The following is a 23,732-nucleotide window of genomic DNA, read 5'->3' as shown; positions in this document are numbered from 1 at the left end:
CCACACAAAAAATAGAGGGGGTGTTATTTAATTAACGCATTGCCAATATTTCTTGATTGTCTCTTTGAAACACTGGAAAAGTAGTCAATTGGAATTAATTCAGGTTATCTAAAGGTATAGGACTGGGGCGCGGGCAAGAGTGAGGTCACTGGGTAAAAACATTCAAACCTAAGGTCACTTTCTCGAGAAGAGTCAGCCAAGTGTGAGAAAACTCAAACCCATCTCATTGTTTGTTAAACCAAACTTTACAGCAAGTTAAAGAAGAGGTCTGATATCTTCAATCATCAGAAATGTACTGTTTTGGTGTTCAGAACTAAGCTGTTTTGAGTTTTACTTCAACTTGAAGCAGTTTTAAATTCTCATCCTTCTTTGTAAGAGTCCTATTGACAAAATTCATTGGACAACAATTTGGCAACCATTTTGTCTGCCTCATAACTCACTTGGAAAATATCTGAACCGGTGATGGTATCTGACTTACCCAACATTTTCAAAAGAGTGTTGCATCTGAGGGGAAAAATTCTGGTCTTTCCAAAGACGCCATGGAAAGTGTTTCTTCATTTATTAGAGACACCATACTCTCAGTTAGGACTTGTTCTCTGTGGGGAATGCTCTGCCTGTGTTGGGGTGGGATGCTAAAGTGAGGTGGGGGTTCCAAATAAAGCGTAATCACAAACGGGAGGAGAGGCTGACCTTAATTTATGGAAGTTAATGCCTATTAGGAGTCATCCCCTTTTGGGAAGGACAATCTGTGAAAATGGTTTGCATAGAACTTCAGAAGGTATGAACACGTAATAGACACCCAGGAGCCTGAAGGGAGACTATGCACATTCATTTTCAAATATGGATTCTGTGTTCTCAAAGAACAGGGTGCTGACTTGTAGATTGAAGGACATTTATGGGTAAAATATAGCGGAGTTTCCCCCCCCTCTAACCCCCGCAGCCTCGCCCTGGCAGTTTTCTCAAAGAACAGCCCTGCTGACATTTTGGACAGGGTAGTTTTTCACTGCAGGGCTGTCCTGTGTATTGTAGGACGTTTAACTGCATCTTGGCCTCTATCCACTCGATGCCAGTTGCACCTACTCTAATTGTGACCATCAAAAAAGTCTTTAGACATTGTCAATTGTGCCCTGGTGGGCAAAAAACGCCCCAGCTGAGAACCACTGTCATAAAGGAAAACAAAGCTGCAGATGGTATCAAGCCCTGGAAGGGAACGGATTGAAATCCGAGGCTGACAAATTTGACTTGGGGCTTTTGGGTCAGTTAAGGCAGAATACGGTCAGTTAAGACAAAATATACTTTTCATTTTTAGGTGTAGTTTTAGTTACCTGATAATGGAAGGCATATAATTTCATCCTCAGATGAAACTTCTTCATGCTTACTTAAAGGTAATTTAGTGTTAGGATTAGGACAGATGAGTACAGCAATTATTAGAGACTAGATAAAGAGACAAAAAAGTCATAGTTGAAGCATTACAACCGCCTATGTGTGCCGAGAGGCAGGGTGGAGACACCCTCTTGCAGCACCTCTCCAGTTTGTGATTTCCATCTTGCATTAAGCATAACTGGCTGTGGGCTGCTGTGCTCTTTTAATGCCCCACATCCCCACCTCCCCATGGCTCTGTTTTCTCTCCTCCTTCTTACCATCTTGCTAGCACCGTTTTTTCCCTGCAAGAATACAGATACCTGATTATTTCAATAAACATTTCTATTGTCCCCTTCACTGTTCCTGGAAGAGAAGCCTTGTTCCCCAGTTGTCAAAACTCCTGTCTGTTCTCCCCCCAACGCCAAACTGCTCTGAGTCTGAATCTTCCCCTTTCTTGCCGTGAGGGGCGGGGGTGGGGGGCTTCCTCCCCGGGAGGCTGCATCTCTCCTGGGGAGAGGGCTCTCCGTTAGTGGCTGCTCTGGGCTTTCTCAGTTAGGAAGGACTTGCTTCTGCCACTCCAGCTGCTGCTGCTGCTGCCTCTGCCCAGGCTTTGGGATGCTTTCAAATAGCTGCAGCCTGTGCCAGTGGCTGCAGATAGCAGAGGTATGCACACGGATGTGAGCAGGCACCATGCCAGCTCTGAGAGACTTCAGCCAAACACAGCTAACAGGCAGGAACAGCAAACAGCTTTGAACAGGGGCACCTAGGAGAGGCAACCCCCTTTTTTTTCAAATTCCCCTTTCTTTCCCGTTTTGCATACCTTCCAAGGTTTGGATTAGAAAACCTGAACCAGCTGGCCAGCGCTCTGAAATTTCCTGTGACCTCACGAGGGCAAGCAGCAGCTGTAACCTCACCTTTGCCTCCAGATGGCATTGTTGCCACATCATCGCTTCCCGGTAAGCCGGTCCTTATCCCATTGTTAAAGGTGTGTCCATCTGCCGGCTGGAGTTGCCAATTGAGTCCGAGCAGATGCATTGCTGCAGGAGAGACAGAGTAATGAAAATATATGAATAGATAATTCAGCAGTGCAAATGTCAAGGGGGAGGGCCAGGTGTCTCTTCCAAGCGACTGCCTTTTAAGGCAGCTGTGGTTCAAAGTGGCCTGCCGCAGGGAAAAGCTAAATACTACAGAAAGCAGGTAGATCTGCGTGGTTCCATTGGTCTCCGGTCCTGCTGCTGCTCACAGCCTCAGGGGGAGAGCAGCCCCGTGGTGAGCAGAGGAGGCAGGAGAAAACATAGCCCAGACCTTCTGGTGGTGCTACCAGGGAGGGGAGAAGGCCCTTCTGGAATCCCTGTAAGGGGCACTGCTCCATCACATCCAGGCCTTCCCATGCTCTGGACACAGCTGGTTGTTTTCCGACTGGTAGTCCAGGGGTACTGACAGGGATTGTTTCCCCCAAATTACTCAAAATATGACTCAGTTTCAAGACCAGGCCACCCAGATAAGACTAGCCTGCTGGTCTGACTCTGTGTGCCGGCACCGAAACACCAATGTGGCCAGCCGTGTCTGGCCCATTGCAAAGCCCACCCCTATGTCACACTTTAAAAATATTTCTCCTTTCCACACCTTGTGGAAATAGCTTTGGGAGTGGTTGTGGAATGAGGTCCTTCCCTGAAAATATCACAATGCCATCGGGTCCCCGTTGCCATGGCGCAGAATGAAACAGAGCTGGGGTGATACCTTCTTGCTCTGGACAGAAGCACATCTGTCTGTACATCCCTTGCTTTACTCCCCTGTGCACCTCACCCCTCCCCCAAATAAACTTCCCCCGGTCTTCCTCGTTCCTCTGTCTGTCCCACCTCCCCACTTCCCAATTACTTTAACAAACTCCATACACCCCTGTCTCTGACGCTTGCATCTTGGTGAATTGTTGGACCGCGTGCAATAAAAGGCAAATCCCAAACGACCTGCATTCTTTCCAAGCCCCCCTCTCTAAGAAATGCTTCATTTGCGAATAAATAAGGAGTTCATCTCCCTGCATATTTTCTGTCCAAACAATAATCGCATCGCGTCTGTTTGGCATTTCCACTGGACACAGGCTGACGCTGTTGCTATGTTTTCAGCGCTGTGGAGAGAAAGAGCTGTTGACAGGGAAAGGTTCCGAGTCAGATGCGGGGATGGGAGAAACAATTAACCACAGGAAACACAATTAACAAGGCTTAGGAAATTGTTCACATGGCAATTAATGCTGCATGTGCCTAACCACTTAAAGTCAGGCTGCGTTCTATTAAGGTTAAAAACCTAACCTCCAACAATATGGGTCAGACTGATGGCAGCAGATGAAGGTGGCAAGGTACCCCTGTGTGTATGTCTGCTTTTTGGTTTTGTTTTGTTTACACACGTCCCCAACTCAGAGCCACGTGTTGTTTCTATACATTACTCGGAAGTGCAAGGCCCACTGTTGGAACTCTTTGAGAGGATAAATACTAATAAGAGCATGTGACATTTAGTGTACACTTTCCGTCAAGGTAACACCTAATTTTCCCCTGCAGTTTATCTGTTATATGTAGGTCACTTACTTGAAGAGACCAGATTCTACTGCCTCAAATAATGACATATTTTCACTGTACAGAGGTCAGGAAATGAGAACTAATCGTGGTTGCTTCAAGATAACGATAGCTTCTGATTTGTAATTACAAGGTGAAGGGAGCCAAAGAATTAGCTATTTTAAAACGATTTTTTTTAATGTTACTATTGGGTTATCAGGGGTTGCCTTGAGCCAGATGGCTGCCGCGATGGAGATGTGGTTTTTTCGAGGGGGGTTTCTCTGTGTTTTGAGACAGACACGGATAGGCACAGCAGGTATAGCTGGGGCCCAGGCCTAACAAAGCTTTGCTTTCCACATCTGTAAAAAGAAGTGGTGGGTCCACCAGGCCAGGATGACAAACCCCCCAGGGCCCCATCAATATGAAAACTCTGGTCAAAACGGCTCCCCCCTTTGAGTACTGAGCCTTGTCATGCCACGCAGAACACACTGTAACCATCAGCTCTGAAAGCACAGTGAGCAAACAATACCCTAATCATATAGCACAACAGGAGGGCATTCATGAAACTGTGTTCCCCCGTTTTCAAAGATGCCTGTTCCCCCCCTTCCCCCCCCTCGTTGTTTTGGATTCCATAGCATCTCTTTATTCAAAAAACCCAAAACGTATTTTGAAAACAAGAAAACTACAGACGGGGTGAGAAGGGTTAGGGTCAGAGTATACAAGTAACTTCTCAGACAACTCCCAGAAGTGAAAAGAAAAATAAGAAAGTGAGGTGAAGATGGGGAAAGGGGAAAAGCCAAATCTACTGAGCATAAGCTCTCTCCTCCGAGCTGAAGCAATGCAACAAACATGAAACTCAAGTTTGGGCATATTTTCTGTTGTTGAATTGAACGGTAAGTAAATAAGTGAGAATTCCAGCGGGTATAACTACCTTCTCTTGTTTTTTGGGGGAGAGGGATTTGAAATAGGCTTTTGTTTGCACTTTTTTTTTCTTCTTTTTTTTTTTTTCCTTGATCAGCTATTCCTTCTCTCTTTCTTGAGCAAGAAAATGAGAAAATCTTTCTGGCCTGTGGGGATGGACTAAAGTGTCCTTAGGAGAAAGGCCCAGGGGAGCTGTGAAGTAAATGAGTTTCCTGACTAATGAGAACTCTGCTCTGCTACTGATTTGCTCTATGGCTGGGGATGACAAATCAGTCCGTCAGTCCATCCCCGCCTTTACCTTTTGTAAAGGTTTCCCTTTACAGGGAGAACAATGGCTGCTTAGGGACAGAGGGAGGTGAAGCATCTAGCAGAGCACCCTGAATATGGAAGGTACCCCCTAAATGTGTATTAGAATAGGTAATGACACACAGAGGAAGACTGGGGGTTAGACTGTAGCACATTATATTCTTATCAATAAAAAATACACAATACAGGGCTGTAAAGGAGGAAAGGAAATAGTGCTGGCAGCCATACGGACAGGTCTGCAAAGAGAAGGCATTTTGATCATTAGTACAGTAGTACCTCGGTTTTCGAATGTCTCCGTTGACAAACCTTTTGGTTTATGAACGCCGTAAACCTGGAAGTAAATGCTTCAGTTTTCCAACACGCCTCGGAAGTTGAACATGTCCTGCGGCTTCCGCTGAGTGCAAGATCCTGAGGCCTAGCTGTTGGTTGTTTGTGAACGTTTCAGAACTCAAACGGTCTTCCGGAATGGATTACGTTCGAAAACCGAGGTACCACTGTATATGGATATCTACTGCCAGCCCTTGAACCGCTGCTGTGGCCAGCACCATAGGAGACTCTCTACAGACATTATCTTAAGCAGGACTCACGGCTGACATTTGCGGTAGGTTCTATCATAATCCCCATCTCACAGGCGAGGAAACGGGTGACTATGAAGTTTGATCCCAGGAGGGTTTTGGGGATCCCAGGAGGAATTCAGTAGGATGTGGCTGACTGCTTCATATTTCCTAGTGATCTGCTTGCACATTCTGGTTTGCAGTAGGAGCTCAGCAAACCTGGTCTCTTTCTTGCAACGCATGGCAATCTCACTGTGGTCGATGAATGACCATTTTCTCTAGTCAGCACCCCTTCCGGAAGGGGGTTACATTTTCTCATCTTGTCGAATTCAGATATGGCCATGTGACTTAGGAGCACACATTTTGCACATTTTCTGTCCTCTGCCACATGGTCAGCTGGGTCTTGAGTGAAGATAACATGCTCAGAGCCATGGCTGACCAGGGTTAGGATACAGAATGAGTGAAGAAATAAAGTGTTACTGTTGAAAGCCACTGAGAGTTTGGAGTTCTTGGTTACAGCAGCATGCCTGAGACTATCTTGACTCATGCATTCATTTGTAAGGAAAGTGAGAAACTCCATTTTTATACACCAGGTCTTGGTGTATTCCTTGAAGTTATTTATTTATAGGGTGAGGATCTTGCCCAACAATCCAGCCAGGAAAAGTTAGCTCGTATTCAGGGCCACTACATTTGGTTCTATGAAAAACAACAAAAAAGAGCTCTTTAAACATTATGCCATAATACGTCCAAGCCTCAGAGTAGGCAGACTTATTGCTTCTTCATCTGAAGCTCTTTGGGGAACACTGGTCTCATCATCTTATATCAGCTGGATACAGTGGGTGGGCCCCTCTCCCACTCCCCACAAATGCTCCAGCAGCTCATCCCAAAGGTTCTGTTCAGACCATCTTAGGGTCAGAAGTGAAATGAGTTTGGGAGGCTCTCTCCCTAACGTTATTCGCCCCTGCTGGCGGCCAAAATGCACCATTTATCATGATGTGACAAGCTCTGCTCTAGAGGGACCCTCGGACAGAACAGTGGGGCTCCACGGGTCAGCAAGGATGGAACAGGGAAAAGGCTCCAAGTGGAAGCTCGTGTAATCCAGGTGGCAGCTGGGAAATCAGCCACTAAAACCACAGTAGGCAGCCAAACTCTGAAAGTTTCCCTCTGGCTAAAGACAGAAAACTTTCAACGAGGGCTGAAAGGGAACCAAGGCAGGATGGACAGACCACACACAGACCCCGGATTTCAGCAAGAATGAGAAACAGACCTACCTGGAGTTACGGTGTTACTTTGGTGTTGAAGTGGGCTGTTTCTGTGCCAGATGGGCTCTAAAAGAACCCAAGTGAAAGGAAGGGAGTGGGGTTGGGCGCAGGTAACGGAATTCTCCAGCCACCACAAGGATGGGAGCTTACAGGCCTTGAGATGTGGCAGCTTGGAATAGGGGTTGTGTGAAATAGTAATTAGGGTATGTGTGGGCCCTGCTGGGTGCCACTTAGAACCTTCCATGTTCATTGGCTGGCAGAGGATCAACCTGACAAGAGAGTCAATCAATATGTCAGCAGCGCTTCCCAGAGAGCTGCTCAGCCCCTGCTTATCAAAGAGGGCAAACATGGCACCACGGATGCCCTGTGTTTGCTGAGCAGGCCCCCAGGAGCAGGGGGTATCTTTAAAGATCAGGCTTGTCGATATGTACCCTGAGGAAGAGATCGGGCTTTCCCTTTGAAAATGGAAGGCTTCAGGCAAGCAGATTTGAGGGAGTGGGAGGAGGGAGCCATGCCTGCTGGGTCGAGTGGCTCCGTGTGGTTAGACTCACAAGGGCCTTAGAGATGATGGTAAAACTCCTCCAGAGACCAGGTAGGATGATGGGAAGGGTCAGGGCTGAGTCTCTCTGCTCCCTCATCAGCCAATTTAGTCAACAATGCCAGGGCTCCCCTGGGAAATGTAGCCAATTCCAAAAGTGTCCCTGCTGAGAGAAGGGAACCACGGTGGAATAATCAGGGCTCAAATGTACAAACGCTAACCCTCAACTTGCACAGGCCATCTGCAAAGGCACTTTTGCGAGCAGTAGTGAAAATTAACACATGCAAATGAGCCTACTCCATGATGGGGACAATGAACATTTATTTTGGCACTGAGCCAGGTGTTGGGCTAATTACGGTCATGATCTCATTTATTCGTTTTTTTATCATTCAGCTTATGTTTACTGAGCACCTACTGTGTGTTAGATGTGTCCTAGGCACCCGGAATAATGCTGTTAACAAAACAACGTCCTTGCTCTCATAGCACTTACATTCTAGGGGGAGACGGGGAAACTGAACACCTAAGTGAAACACAGAGTCAAGGGTTAAGGAGTGCCAGGGTGTGGCGGATGGGGAATTGAGCGTGCATCTGTTTAAATGTAGACTGGTCAAGGATGGCATCTGTGATGGGTGCCATCTGAGCCAAGACCTAAAGGAAGTGAGACAGCAATTCATGCTGACCCCTGGGGAAGAACACTGCCGGGCGGTGTGGAGTTAGTGGAAAGGAGAGCCAGGTGGTGGGGCGTGGGTGACCTGGGAGGGACCTGGCCTTCTACTTGGGTGAGATGGGATGACACTGGAGAATGCTAAAGAGGATGAAAGCTCATTTGTTTCCATTCCCACCCAGGGAAGTGGTAATATGATCTACATTTTCTAGATAAGGAAATGGAGGCTTAGGGTGGTTAAGTGACTAGCGCAAGATCACACAGCCAGGAAATGGGGGATGAGGGGTTTAGGCCCGTGTAACTGCAGAGTCCAAGCTGCCAACCTCACGCTTTCCTATACTGACTCCCTCCGAGTCCTCCTGGGAGGCCACCAGGCCCTCTGAGTCTTTTAAGTGAAGCACTGGGGAGCCAGCCCTGACCAGGGCTATGGAATCACCTGCTCCAAATTGTCAAGCCTCACTCAGGAACAGACACCTCCCTCTGTAAGCAGTCAATCGTCCTCTATAAATATGTCTGGGTCAGCGACCAGTTTGCTGTTTAATTGAAAGGAATCGCCGTCGTCAATAGAAAATAAATCTGTTCGGCAACTTCAACCTACAGTCAGGCTGACGAACGATCAATGTGTCCGGTGACTTTTTCCTCGGTCAGCGTGTGTATCCCCCCTTAGGGGATGCAGTAGGGCACAGAGCTGCTTCCCAAAGAGGAGGAAGCGGAATCTGTCTTAGGAGGGCTACCAAATGACCTTCTGCCCAAAAGAGGAGATGCAAACAAAACCATTGAGGGATAACATGCTCGGAAATGCCTTGAGTCTTAAAGGAGTTTAAAATTTTTAAATCTTAAAGGTGTTTGAAAAAAAAATCCCTTCCAAGCTGCCTCGGTGATCTCTCTCATCTCCCTCCCACTGCAATTGTCATGCATTAAATGGAGTGAATTTTCAAAGCCCTGCAGGGAAGTTACACCCACAAATCCCTTCACTAGTAATGGGATATGTGCAACCACTTCCCAGGAATGTTCTGAAAACTTGCTTGCCTGCATCCAGCTTCTAGCTTGCAGCTTCGAAAACGGTTGCAAAGCTGATGGCACAGAAATTACACAGAAGAGAAAGGATGAGTCACAGAGATGATACCAGATTCCTGGCAGTGGAAGTGAGAGGGGCATCTGGAGACATGTACCTGCATTCACACAACTACCTGCCTTCCCTTCTCTTCCAGCCATGGTGCTAAAACGGTCATCTGTGGGGATTTTTTTTCTGTGTCCCCCACATTCTAGTCCCTTGTAAAAGCAGGGAGGCTTTCGGTCGCCTCCTGCCATGTCTGCCTTAAGAACAAGGTGATAGTTGCATGAGGCAGCTCTGGGACCAGGGAGCAGTGTGTTCGCAAGACAAGAAGAATCCACATAGAGGGACCAAGCACATTAATCTAGCCTCATGACAGGCTCAGGATGGCACAGCGAGTGGGAAGTGGTATGAAATTAATCAATTCCCGTGTTTGGAGGAAAATAAAACGGGGCTCTTTGCAGTTTCAGGATGCAGGGAGCCCCAAGCTGGTGTCATCCCTACCCTTGTTGTCCCCTCGCACCCACTCCTGGTGTGGATGCACTGCAGGTGGCAACAGTTGACACTGTGGGTGTGTAGTGTCTGGTGAGCTCAGGTGACCTCTAGCAAGGGCTCCTTGCTCTCAGCATCACCAGGCAGATCAATACGTAAGACAGACACGCGCTCACAGCCACTTTCGGTTCCTTGTGCAGAGTCTCCTGGAATGTACCCTGGAGGACTGCCGAGCTGGCCTGGCGTCCCATTGTCCACTGAGCCAGCTCATCCTCAGGCAGATAAACACATGCCTGGAGCCACTGGCCACACAGGGTATCATTTACCACCCCAAACTACCCTGTTCCTGTCGCTATTTTTCCCAGGAAAGAAATAAAATAAAAGCCTTTCTTTCTCCAAGAAAGGACCCATGTGATCAAAATACCTTTAAAGAATGATAATATCGGTAGGCTTTATTCAGCAAATAAATCATGGTCTGGGATTTTTAAGAGCTTTGGTGATAGCAAAACCCATCCCCACAGTCGGCACACATACACCTGAACACAGCTTTCTCCATCCCCCTCCCAAGCTTCTCATTCAGTGTTGACAACCCAAGCAATATTCGCCTTTCTTTAAGAACAGCAACCAGCATCCCTGTTACAGAGGGGGCTGGTCCACGAGACCACCAACTACAAAGGAAAGGCGACCAGGCTGTATGTGGCATGCGGCCCCTGGAATCCTAGGAAGCAGACATTATAAATGTTTTAGAGGATAAGATGTCATATCGATCGGTAGACGTGTGATGTGTGCTGGAACAAAGAGGGAGAACTCTCCCGTGAAAAACAGCCTTCTACGAGAGAGTGGTGAGGGGGCTCAGGGAGATGGCACTTAGGGCACTGGCCATACTCTGTTCCTCGGGCACGGCTCTTCCCTCGGCTGCAGCACACAAGAGAGGGAGGTTCTGGACTCATTTCCCTTCTGAGTCTCGGGCAGCCCCCAACGAACTGTTTCCAATGAACCTTCTGACTGAACACTGGAGCCCACAGCCAGGCAATCTGACACTGGCAGCCAAGCCAGGGGAGAGGCCTCGGGAATAGGGAAAAAGAGGAGCTACCTCCCTATCCTGGGTCCCTGAGACATACTGGATCCATTCCTGCCAGGGTTCGAATCCCCACACTACTACTCACAAGCAGATCACCCCTGTGCAGACTAGTTTACCGCTCTGAGCGTTACTTTCCTTAGCTAGAATAAAGGCTAACATTTTGTGAAGTACTAACTCAGCGTCACGTACTGTGCTAAGCACCTTACAAGCAATAACCTCACTTACCTTTTACAGTAAACCTAGAGGTAGGTACTACTATGATTCCCATTTTATAGACGAGAGAATGGAGGCAGAAAGGTGATGGGAAATCTGCCTAAACTGGCAGGGCTGGTAGGTGGGGCAGCTGGTTATGGAACCCAGCACACTCTCGGCAGCATTCTCTTGCTCTGTAATTATATCTCTATGGGGAGAGAGGTGACCAAATTGACCTTATACGGTGTTGTCAGTGTAAAGGAGGCAGAGATCTGGGAGCATACTACACACCAGAAGCACTAAAAAAATGTGTACCACTTCCTGCCGGGTCTTGGGCCATTTTGTCACTACAATAGTGGTGAGCATGGCTTTTGCTGAGCCCGTAGTGTATGCCAGACACCAATTTTATGAAGCGTGTACATTATTTTCCCATTTTTCAGATGAAGAAATTGAGGCTCAGAGAGCTGAAGTAGCACGCAGCTGGTAAGTGGTAGAGGTGGGATTTGAACCTGAGCCATGTGACACCTAATACCTGAGTACTGCACCATCCCAGCTCATAGCAGAACAACCGTCAGCTCAACTCCAACATCCATGAATACTGGGGATGTATTCTTCCCCCATTTGCCTGAACCCTCTATCAGAGGAACCGCGGTGGCTTCTTTTCCTGCATTACATCAGAATGACAGAGCCACCGTCAAGATGGGCTCAAACGTCATGTGGCCCCGACCTTTGCTGGATAGATGGTGACCTTGAGCCCTGCCTTGGTAAAATGACTTGCCCAAGGTCTTGACAACCGATGACTGACTGAGCCAGGATCGAACCTTGGTTTTTTGACTCTGTTCTTTCTATTGTCCTCTTCCCTCTCCTTAAAGAAATACAGGCAGTTCTGAAATCTACGTGCAATGCGATGCCTTATTAAAGAGATAACAAGGGCTGGCAGAGAAGTCTTCTCTCACCTGTTTAAGATGTTTGTTACTACTATTTGCAAGGTAGGGCATGTGCAAAACTAACCTGTTAATAAATTAGTCAACAAAAGAGGCATTATGATCCTTCCTGATCCTCCATTCATTAGACTGGGTTTCTATGACAAATTACTCCTATTACAGAAGTTCATTCACAACTAGAATCTAAAATCACCATTTTTCTATTTCTGCCTGGACCAAGGATGGCATCCATGGTCGATAAAGACGTGTTCGCTCCTGCATGTGAATGCGGTCGTTTTTCAAGAGTGAGAAATGAATTGAAGAAATAAAAATGTTGAGCAAATCCTGTATGTAATTCTCATTTCAATTTGGTCATTTGTTCAGCGAGGCCAAATTAGGCACATGGGGAGGTTGCTCGTGTTCTTTTCAATTTTTAATTTTTGACATGGTTCGCTCAAGGATTTTTTTTTTTTTTTTTTTTTTTTAACTCAGAAATAAAAGAAACCTTGTGTTAGCAAATTTGGCTTGATCTTTCTCTTAAATGGTTTTTAGTTAAGTGGATTTCACATGCCTAACCTGAAACACTTTAAATTTGATTTTGATGGAAAGAAACCGTGTGTTAAAAAAAAGAAAAGAAAAAAAAAGGAAATTACTTTTCTCTCTCAGGGCCTGGTCATCTAGTGGGAAATAAAATTCCCAGAAATAAGGCAGTCCTGGTCCTCTGATATGCTAATATCAACATGGTCAACTTTTTACTGGGAGAAAGTGAATCTGGAAATAAGAAAGGACACTTGCTTTTTGGAACACAAGCCACCTACGCTCATAAAAAAAGAACTCCATTTTCATCTGCAATTAGATAAATGACACAATTGACTTATTTTGACTCTGTGACAGTTTACTTACTAGAGCTAATTTCTGGGGTTTTTATGTGACACTCAAGTCCCACACAGTTTTTCCTGCTACAGGTACACATTTCTCTCAACAGGTAGCGGCCTTGTAATTGCTGTTGCATTTTGGCTTACGCAGAACATGGCAATAACAGCAGAAAGAGGTAAGACATGGTTCATAATTAACCTCCCTCCTCTCTTCGGCTCATGCTCCCCAACCTCTATAACTCTCTGGAAGATCCCAATCCAGCTGTATCCCAATTCACCTCCAACTGGGGGTTGGTGTCTCCGCTAATACCAGCCTGGGAGAGAGATTCTCCCTGACCCGTGTGTTCAGAGCTCAAGAAAGATAAACACGCTTATAAAGTTCCCCAACTTTTCATTACTTAGCTCTTTTAGGCTTACGTTTCTAAATATGACCCCTACTAGTCTTAACTGATTTCACCTAATCTTTCATTTCAGACCCTCCTGAGGTAGGTCTTTCTTACCCTTATTTTACAAATGAAGAGAAGGAGGCTTATTGTAATTCTACAACATGTCTAAGGTCAAGGGTTGTCAGATTGTTTCTTCTTTAAATTTGTTGAATCTGGCAACTCTGCTGAGTTCTCACAGGTAGGAATAACTCTCAGAGACACCTCTCTCGGTCCTCTGCAGCCCCAGGAGCAGCGGCCTAAGCAAGCCCAGCCCTCAGGTCTGCCAGAAAGAAATGTCCATGGTGACCGGGGTTGGTTTTCTCCTCTGAACTTCTGCACCTTTCAACTCGAAATGTCATTTGCATGCGGCTTCTGGTCCAATAGAAATATAACACGAGCCTCATATATGACTTAACATTTTTTAGTAACCATATTAAATAAGTAAAAATGAATTTAATGGTATGCTTTTAACCTAGGAGATCCGAATTCTTATCAGTTCAAAATGTAGTCAACATAAAAATCATTAATGAGATAGTTCACATTTTTGGTTTTTTTTTTTGTACTAAGTTTTCCAAACCTAGTTTGTATTTGATGCTTAGAGCTTATCTCCATTCAGATGCTAAATTTTTAATGGTTCAAGTGAAATGTGGTCCTGTCAAAACAACAGAAGTGTATTAAACAGAGAAAATATTTTACAAGGCTTCAGTTTTAAAATTTAAATTATTTACAATTAAGCAAAGTGGAGAATTCAGTTCTTGCATCGCACTAAACCACGTTTCATGTGCTTAGGGGCCACATGTGCCTGTTAGAGCAGTTCTAGACCACGGTGGCTGAATGAGGTTCTTCTAGGCTGATTTCCTCCCTCACGCTCTTGGGGTATTTTGTACCCACACCTCTTACAGCATTTATGGCTTCACATGATAATTACGTCGTGATTGACTACCCTACCTCCTTCCTCCCCCAAACTTTGAGCCCTGAGCACCTTGAGAGATGAAACTGATTCTTCTTCCCTGCTCTCTGAATTTGTCCCCATAACCAATATCAGGTTTCGGGCACACCAGTGTCCAAGAAATATTTACTGAGTGAAAGAATGGCTTGACAACTTGTGTTTTAAAAAAATGCAATTAATCAAGGTCTTACAGTATACCAGGCTAAGGATAACAATGGTAATAGTAATAAACAATATCTATTGAAGTTTAACTCTCAATCACTACCTAATTTTAAGGCATTTCTCATTTGAGCACCCTCCCCCCCCAAAAAAAAAAACCCACACCTTTAAGGAAGGAGCTATTATTCCCATTTTACAGATGAGAAAACCAAGGCTTAGAGAGATTAAATAACTTGCCCACTCTGACACAGCTACCACAGCCAGAGCCAGGAATATGCAGATGGATCTCAACCCTCTGCCAGTGGTTTCCTAACCTCAGTCATCATTGGCCATATCCATGATTTTTATTCAATCTGACCTGCACTGGTGCTGCTCTTTCCTTACCGTATTTTAAAATCAGTCCCCCATTTAAAACTTTAATCCATTAGCTTCATCCCAAAATAATACCTGTGAAATGAAAAGCTTGACGATGTAAGATTTTGTAATACAGTGAAATAAACTTCTAACTATTGCAATAAAGAAGTGTGCTGCACACACCACACAAGGTCATACTGTGTGTGGTACCAGTCGTATGCCTGTCACAGCTGGGGAAGCATTACCCCGGGTAGGTCACATCTCACTGATCACATTTGTCTTTCTGTCCCCAAAGGACCACCACTATCTCTGTGTTCTCCCTGCCCTCTGCAGTGGCCTGAAAAAAAACACCAGCAGTAGAGGAACAGGCTGGACGGACGGCTCCCCGGGCCTATCTCCGCTCATTATTTCTAACTGTATAAAAGCAAAACACAAGCAAACCATAAGACCTAACCTCCCATGCCCTCCACCCTGAGGGATTTTTGTTACTTCTTCGGGGCCAGAGAACAAGCACTGCTTCAGAAAGGCCGCGTCCGTGGGGCCAGTCCATCCTGCCAAGAGCTTGCCTACTTTACGCCAGGGTGATGCTGAAAGAGTCTGAAATCTGCTAGAGTCCAAGAGTTCTTATCCTCCCTGCCTGCCTTTCACCCAGCCCTAGTGGGGGGACGGGGGTCTCTGTAGCCCAGACCACCACGGATGTGTTCCTGTTCCTACTTAATTCCTAAATTCACCAGCAATCACAGAGCACCTACTATATATACCCAGACACTGCAAACTCTCAATGTAATTTTCAATAAGAACAAGAGCCAACACTAACAAAAATACTATGTGCTATACACTGTTCTAAGAACTTGAAATATTTAGACATAAAATTGTCATTTTTTTGTAGATTATATATGGCAGAACATCAGTAAGTTTACATGGTCCAACTTAAACATATTAATCACTTAATACAGTAGCCCTAGAAACAGATACTTTGATTATACCCACTTACAGCTAAAGAAACGATGGGAAAGAGACATCAAGTAACTTGCCCAAGGTCATTCCATCAGTAGGGGAAGAGCCGGGCTTTGAATTTGGGGATTCTGGCTCAAAGCTCTTAACTACAATGCTTTCTGCCTCTTACAGTTAAAGTGCCAAGAAAATAATGTTGTCTTCCGTCTAAAGGCTAGAGTCTACATTTCAGGTGCACTGTGGTTAAAATGCACTTTTGTGGAAATAATAGAACATGGTGGTTAGAGGAGCTTCAGATCCAGGTCCTAGTCCCAGCCCTGGCCCTTAGTATCTGTGAGGCTCTGAGCAAGTTTTGCTTTTTGGTTTTTTGACCTCTCAGACCCTCAGTTTTCTCATCTGCAAAATGGGAGTGTTAAAACTCTCTGCCTTGCAGGGGGTCGGGAGTCATCACATTAAATGAAATAAAGTATGCAAAACACTGAGCTTGACACGGAGCTAAGACCTCAACAGACAACAGTTATTATGTAGACTGATCCGAAATAACACTGTCTCTCTGGAGAAAAGTCTCTTTGATTCCAAATAGCTAGGCTGCAAGCACACAGCCCATTCCTAAATTGGAGATGGCCTGCCTTCTGAATTAAAACCGCAGATGCCTATGTCGGAAAATACTTCGGGATCATGTCCTCCAGACTCATTTGGCAGAAGAGGTTGCAGAGCCTGACAAGGGCTACACACCTTGGCAGAGGTCATCACGGTGCTACTGAGAAGCACAGCTGCCCGGTCTCGTTTGCTTCCACCTTGCTGCACTGACTCCTGAAACTGTCCTTTTGGAGTGATGCTTTACAGAGGAGCCTCAGACCTGCTGACCTGACTCACACATTTCATGCTCCTGTGATATCTGTGGCAACACAAAGCAGGGGTTGGGAGCTGCAGGTGGGGTGGGAACGGAAGGAGAGTGGGAAGACTCGAAATGATTTCCACCAACCTTCTCCAAAGCAACCACAGATAAACAGTAGAAGGAGTGTGTTTCCTGCACAAATATAGCTTCAAGACAAGCACTGCACCATCCCCAACCTGCCTCTTTCCACCCAGACTGCCACCTCTAATTACCTGGTATGTTAATATTCTGGGGATGCCACTGTGTAAAAACCACATTCAAGAGCATTTTCCGCGTTTAACGGATATCTGCAGACCCAGGGTGCTCACGTGATCAGCCTTGACACTGCCACAGGGCAAAGGCTTGGACAGGGTGGGAGAGTTCAGTTAACCTGCCTTCCCTACCCTTCCACTCTGCGCCTGGTGCAGAGGTGGTCTCTGGGGTGCAGTGATGACTGAGACGTTGCTGGCCTCAAAATGCTCACCGTCTGGTCCAGTGGTTTTAGACTGGGGTTCCCAGACCAGCAGCATCAGCGTCCCCTGAGAACTTATGAGAAACGCAAATTACGGGGCCTCTTTCCAGACCTGCACATCAGAAACTCAGGCGGGGGTGGGGTCCAGGGATCTGTGGATTCACAACCCCTCTAGGTGATGAATGCTCAGGTTTGAGAACTGCTGGTATGAATGAAGCCTGCCAGCAATTAGTGAAAGAGAACAGGAAGGGAAGGAACAAGCCCCTCCTGTCTATTTCCACGAAGGTGGAGGAGGTGAGAGAGCCCTAATACCTCCCTCCAGGCACACAGGTCTCTGCCCATGTGGGGAGGGTAGCAGAGCAGCTGGGGTGATGCAACATGGAAAAGAGATGTTTAAGCCAGGGTGGAAAGATGGAGACAATGCCAGATGCAGACGTGGGCCAAAGGGAAGCGGTGACGCCGGTGACATTCCTTCTCAGTGTCTCTCCTCTCCTTCCAGTACCTGCTCTGTGCAGTCGGCCTGTCCCAGACGACCAGTTACCAGAGCGATGCACTGCTACCTCCAAATTTGGCAGTGCCACGTGTATGAATGCTTTCCCATCACAATGGAAGTTTTCAGAACTCCCACCCAACTCTCTCAGAACTCCGTTTTCCAAACTATCGGCCACTTCAATAGAATTGAAGAAAAATCTGTAGGAACTTGATGCACGAATTCATCCACAGCCCACCCCACAACGAAGTCACATTGCCTACCATTAACGGATGTACAATCATAGAAGAGACTCGTGATTTAAGCCAAACATAAATTCTAAGGATGAGCATGCTAGGCATTGTGTCAGTTAGGGCGGGGGCGGAGGGGGGGGAGATTTTGAGAGAGAAGATATTTTAGTCAGTGGCTCTTAGATAGCATGAAGGGAAGGCTCCCCCCTCCACTCTCTGGGCTGCCATGGCTAGAGGTAAGTGGGGCTTGGGGAATCCCTGCTGTTTGGCAGGATGGCTGCAACCCCTTCCCTGATACCAGGCACTTAGCTGCCCAAAGCCAGATGGTCCACTGGGGTAGTTATGGCAGGGGCATCTGTCTGTAAATACCTGTCTGTAAGCAGTTCCAAGGCAAACTCCTTTTTTCTATAGTCTATGAGGCAGAACTCAGGAGTTTGAGCCGAACAGCTATGTATTAGCTTAGGACCACTGTGACTCAGCTTAGCCCAGCTTAAGCAAAAAAGGGGACTATTTGGAAGGCTGTTAAGATAGCTCATGGAACTGAAGGAGTAGGTGGCCCATCAATCTCATCTTTACTCTCTGTCAATGAGCTTTCTCCATTAGGGGGGAATCATAGCCACAAAGAATGCCAGACTCATCTCCCCACCCCGTGGGGCACCAGAGAAGGGAGTGCTTCATTTCTCCAGCTTCACCGTTAGACATCCTAGATAAGGGCGCTGATGTCTCTGCTGGGGTCACTGGCCTTCCTTGGACCCATCACTGGGAGGAAGCCAACAATATCGACCCTGCCTGGATTCAGGGTCTGGCCTGAAGAAGGTGCAAAGAGGGTATTGAGTATCAACCCAGCCACCAAGTAAAATTGCCAGATTAGCAAATAAAAGTACAGGATGCCAGTTAAATTAGAATTTCCCATGCAATGTCTGGGACATGTTTATACGAAAAGCATCACTCAGTGTTTATCTGAAACTCAAACCCAAGGGTACACCCTAACATTGAATTTAGCAATACCGTCACGAAGGGGACCGGTGGGGGTCAGTCAGGCTTCCCTGTTCCTTCTACCACAAGGTTTGAAACCTTGACGAGGTAGAGTTCCTTGGGGAGAAAGCCCTGTCCGTGCCCAGCAGTGCCCCTAGCCTCTTCTCCATGTAGTGTTGGGATGGCTCTCTGCCCAGATAAGAATCTGTATCAGGCACCTACACTTCCCACGAAGTGTCAAAACTGCCTAGCTGTCTGGTGTGTAAAGCATATGGGTGACGCTTTTTACCAACCACACTGAGTCCTGGGTGGGACCTGAGGAATTAGAATATTCGGCTGGGATAAAATTGTGAGCCGACTCTTGGCAAACTCCCTGAAGACATCTGATATTGAGAGAGTCAGCATGAGGCTTACCAGCTGGTCTGAGCCCATCTCTTAGTCTGGATGTCAGTTTCCTCTTCCTAGAATGCTCACTGCTACCTGTGTGCAAGGTCTGCTCCTATCTAGTCGCGGAAGAAAGTCTGGAACCCTGGGCTCTCGGCAAGCTCCATTTGCGCCAACAGTGTTGACTCCTGTCAATGTTTACTAAACTTGCTCTGCAGTCAAGGCACAGCTGTGTTTTCTCTCCCATCTGAAAGGAAGTTTATTACATAAAGTAATAGGTGATGTCTTCTTACTGCCACATAAATCTGCTATAGTACCCTGTGAGCTGAACTTAGACAGCAAGCACAAACAGTTGTTACGGAAACATTCCACACAGAGGGAAACAATAAAGGCAGAAACGAATGCGAAACAACAAAACTTAAACAGAGATTTATTCTCTGTCAGAATATTTAACACAGAAGAGAGCCAGCCAAAGATGAAGTTCAGTTATATTATCTAAAGTAGGAAAACCAACCAGTTTGACTGCCTTTTTCGTTAGAGAACACTTATTCTGGTCACAAGGAGTGATTTTTTTTCAGCAACAAGTATCCGAGAAAGAACGCTGAGCTATGGGGTAAAGTACCAAGCTTGGGTTTAGAATACATAAAGCCAGTCCAGGGGCAAGGTAAGAGCTGGCAAGATTTTGAGCCGAGCAACTTTTCCTCTGTGTTCTCCAATCTGGTAACAGACTCCACAGTGCCTGAAAAACTGGGTGAGTTATCTGATAGTTTTAGTGAAACAAAAGCCTGTCTAGGGGTCTCTGGGCAGCATGTCTGGATTTAAGGGGAAGACTGGATTTCTTCTTCTGGGAAAGCCCTATGCACTTAGAACAGACTCCTTAGTTTCAATGATGTCAGAGTTGACCTTCAACGCCCTTTCCACACAGCTCTTTGCTTCGTTCCATGGTCAGGAACCAACTCTCATTGAGTGAGGGTGACTTGGCGCTCTACAGTATTTCTGGGAAATGTGATTCAGGGTCATCTTGTGTGTATGTGTGTGTGTGCGTGTGCGTGTGTGTGTGTGTGTGTGTGTGTGTGCGCGCGCATGCACATGTACGTGTGTAGCTCATTTCCTGGCAGGTGCGCCTGTGACCACTTTATCCATGGGAGGGATTATCATTCTAATAAGTGGCTTTAGCTAATTTATTTTTGCTGACAGGGTCGTATTCCACACTCCCAATTCGACACCCTGATTTCCTGTAGACTTTGGGAGGCCAACTGGCCCTTGAACAGTTGTTGAGTGATTCGTTTGCACTGGCTCTATCTGGGAGGCTACTGTGTATTCTGGAAGGGCAATGACTAAGAATGTCTGGTTCACTATTGCACACCCAGAACCTAGCACAGTCAAAACAGTCTTTATTTACCTCCTTCTTTTGTCAAGCACCGTGCTAAGGGCTATTCAAAAACCGTCTCATTTAATCTTCTCAAAACTGCTATGAGACAGGTGCTATTATTGTGCCAATTTGACAGGGAGGAAACTGAATCACAGGAAGGTTAAGTATTCCATCTGTGCTCACGTAGATAGTAAGTAGAAAAAGTGGGCTTGGATCCTGGGCACTCTGGAGTTTGGAGTCTGTTCTCTTACTTTGTACGAGAAAACATTTCTTCCATAAATTCGTAAGAAGCGGATGATTGCTAAGAGGAAGACTGAAGTTCTCTGTTTCAAAACCATGGCTTCCCAGTGTCGTTCTCGGGGCCGGGATTCACACAAAGTCCTCTAACAGTACTGCCCATTGCAGCATTTCTCTCTGTGGCTCACAGCTGTGACCTTCCACACGCTCTGCTGCTCACCCGACCTCACCCTCCAACGAGGGTGCTACCCTCACAATTCTATTATGCAGACTTCCTGTCATGGGACTGCTAATTGCTAATGCCCATGTCAGTGGATAAACATTGAGGTGGACACCGCCTCTACCTGCTCTCTGCATTTTGAGAGGGGTCCTCAACACTCAGAGAAACTGTGGGTCAAGCCTCCTCACGTAAGGACATGCTTCTTGTGACGGTAGCTGCCCATGCTGGAAACTCAGAAGAGGCCCATCTGAGACCATACCTTGAGAAGAGCAAAAGAGTCTAAAAGCTCCAAACCACAGTTCCCCCCACACAACTGAACAGACTACACTGCATTTGAAGTTGTGCTTTTCCTTAGCTCACAAATCCACTCCCCATCTCAGGTGGGCCCCCATCACAACCCTGGGGGAGGCGTACCACAGCCTCTGGGCTTAGATGGGAGCTGTTGCAAAGGGGGAGGTCACATCCCAGCCTCAACCCTCACTGGGTAATTAAGCCTGCTTTACTGTCCTTGAGGTCAGCACTAGTCCTTGTGGTCAGCACTAGTCCTTGTGGCAGCTCTTGTTGGTTAAACAACTTCTGGGTGGTCTCTTTATGCCTCCATCTTTTCACATATGATTTGTACAAATAGATCTCAAATGCTGGAATTTCTGCCAACCCACTGCATGCATGCAGCTCTCATTCCACACCAAAAAGGCAGGCTGCCTGATCCACAAACTGGTGTCTGTTCTTTGGAAGCCATGCCTCACCAGTAAAGAAGAGAACACGCAAGAGAACTTTACCGTGTTCTACTTTGCTCCTCAATCACACCACAGACACCCAATACTTGAAGCTTCTTTTTGGCACTTGAATTCCAATATTCAATTCCTGCTGGAGATGCCCATGTTCTCACTACCATGTCATCTGTTCATGTCCATTATCAATTACTCAACACCAAAGCACAGGAGGGTAAAAAAAGGATTCTACTTTCCAACCAAACCAGTTTCCAAGAAGTGCTACTAAACAGAAGTGTCAAACACTTTTCCACTTTAATCGTTTTCAAAACTTTTAATGAATCTTCCCTTTTAAACAAATAATGCCATTAGCATGGATGGGATGCAAATGATATGCAGACCCTGCATTTGTTTGGCTTCCTCGAAATTGTTTCAGAAACCTGATCACATCAAATATTTTTCAGTGTATGCAAAACAGAACCTCTCAATACATTTTTTTGAAGAGTATGGGGTTTTTCATTTGCATGTTAGTCCCAAGTGGTACATTTACACTTTGACTGTAGGATTAACAAATTTCCATGTCTGCACTGCATTTTGGAACTTAATCATAAAGAAATGACTTTCGTATGCAACGGGCCTTAAGCATCTGAAATCGAGTGACCTTCTAGGTACACTCGGATGCAGGCGTTTAGTACACAGAGGCCACCAAGGAAACCTGTTTCCCATAAAAATACCATTTTTGTAGTTAGCTATTTCATACAGTGTCCTTTCAATGACTAGTCTCAGGTCATCATGGAGAATTCAGGGTCGAGAACAAATGATCTGCAGCTAAGAAATCATGCAGGTCCTGGGACCCACAAATCTGCGTCTACAACCCTTTTCCAGACTGCTCTTTCCCAGCCTGGCAGAGCCACCTTCTTACTGTCAGCGAGCAGGGTATGGCTTGAGAGAGTCATAGATGATCACACTTATTGTAGCATCAACGATTTTTTCCCCTTAATTGTCCTGAGATCCTAGAAAGGAAACAAGCGTCTGTGCTGACAGAGGAGCTCAGCGTGAACTCTCATTTTTCACATGGAGCTAATTAAAAACTGAAATTAGTTAAATATGGAAATGACACTTGCAAGCACTTTACTAGAATTCTGGCAAAATCCCTCTGGAGTGCTGTGACATTACCTGCTGCTTCGAAAGTCCCCAACTGAATTTCACAGTTAAAAGGCTGAGCAAAGGGAAAGTTATTATTGAGATTTCGGATTCAGAATGTGTCTGTAAAACTCCAAATTAAATTTCACGGCTGGCCCTTGAGTGGTTGGCGATATATAACGCAGGCCAATGGAGTGGGCCGCTCACCATGTCCCTGCAAGCAGACGCTCCAATTACCCCTCTTTAGGGATGGTACGGTGGGTGGCACAGGTGCGACAATCAAAAGGGTAACACATTTTCTCCAGGAATCGGACTCAAGGCGGCTCACACACACCAATTCCGAAAAAAAGTCTAGACTCATGCATGGGGTATGATGGAGCCGGCTATGAAAATTCAGCAGGTTTCTCAGGGGTAACGAGGCACACTTCCCACATATAGATTCTCTTTATAGGTCTCTTTCTCACTCTCTCTAAATAAATAAATAAGTAAGTAAGTAAATAAATAAATAAATAAATACATCCCCTCCCATATATATATAGTCTCGTAGGCATCTCACAGTTTTTATTCATCATTGTGATACCCCATCATGACACAGGGAAATCAAACAGCTTGAGTCTTACAGGGAAGTGAGAATGGCCTTCTCTTAAAATCCCTCGTAGAATAAATAGCCTTTCCAAACGGACAACGATGAAGAGGGACGTTCCAGCAGGAGTGGAAACAGATCACCACCTAGGATGCCAGGGTCTCCCTTTATAGGCAAAAACCAGGAGCATTTGCTCAAGGGCAAATTATGGGGTTTGTCTACATCTGCATACGATTTAATTAAACCTGCCTCTGCATCTGATGGCTCTGGATCTGTGGCAGAGTATTCGGGAAGTCCAGCCACTCTCCAAACAACTGGAGTGTTGTGATTTTATTGTTTTTTTTCTGACACCCCATCCATTTGCCCTTGAGGCATTCCCTCCCCCTGGACCCTGGCCATGACTGAGGCAGGCACTTCGTCCCCGCCTG

The 23,732-nt window shown here is 46.1% G+C and overlaps 1 protein-coding gene across 10 annotated transcripts in view; it reads right to left on the bottom strand.

Annotated features, from left to right (window-relative positions):
* Positions 1-23,732, bottom strand: part of TENM2 (teneurin transmembrane protein 2) — a 1,142,683-nt gene that overhangs the window by 187,729 nt on the left and 931,222 nt on the right. For all 10 annotated transcript variants that reach the window (XM_019740872.3, XM_019740888.3, XM_019740899.3 and 7 more), the window contains one exon: positions 2,277-2,399. In XM_019740872.3, coding sequence (XP_019596431.3) covers positions 2,277-2,399 — 123 coding nt within the window. The remainder of the gene's footprint in view (positions 1-2,276; positions 2,400-23,732) is intronic.

This window comes from Rhinolophus sinicus, chromosome 5 (genome assembly GCF_057876585.1).
Source record: "Rhinolophus sinicus isolate RSI-liver-muscle chromosome 5, RSI-T2T, whole genome shotgun sequence".
Classification (NCBI taxonomy): domain Eukaryota; kingdom Metazoa; phylum Chordata; class Mammalia; order Chiroptera; family Rhinolophidae; genus Rhinolophus; species Rhinolophus sinicus.
This window is presented reverse-complemented; position numbering and strand designations above follow the sequence as displayed.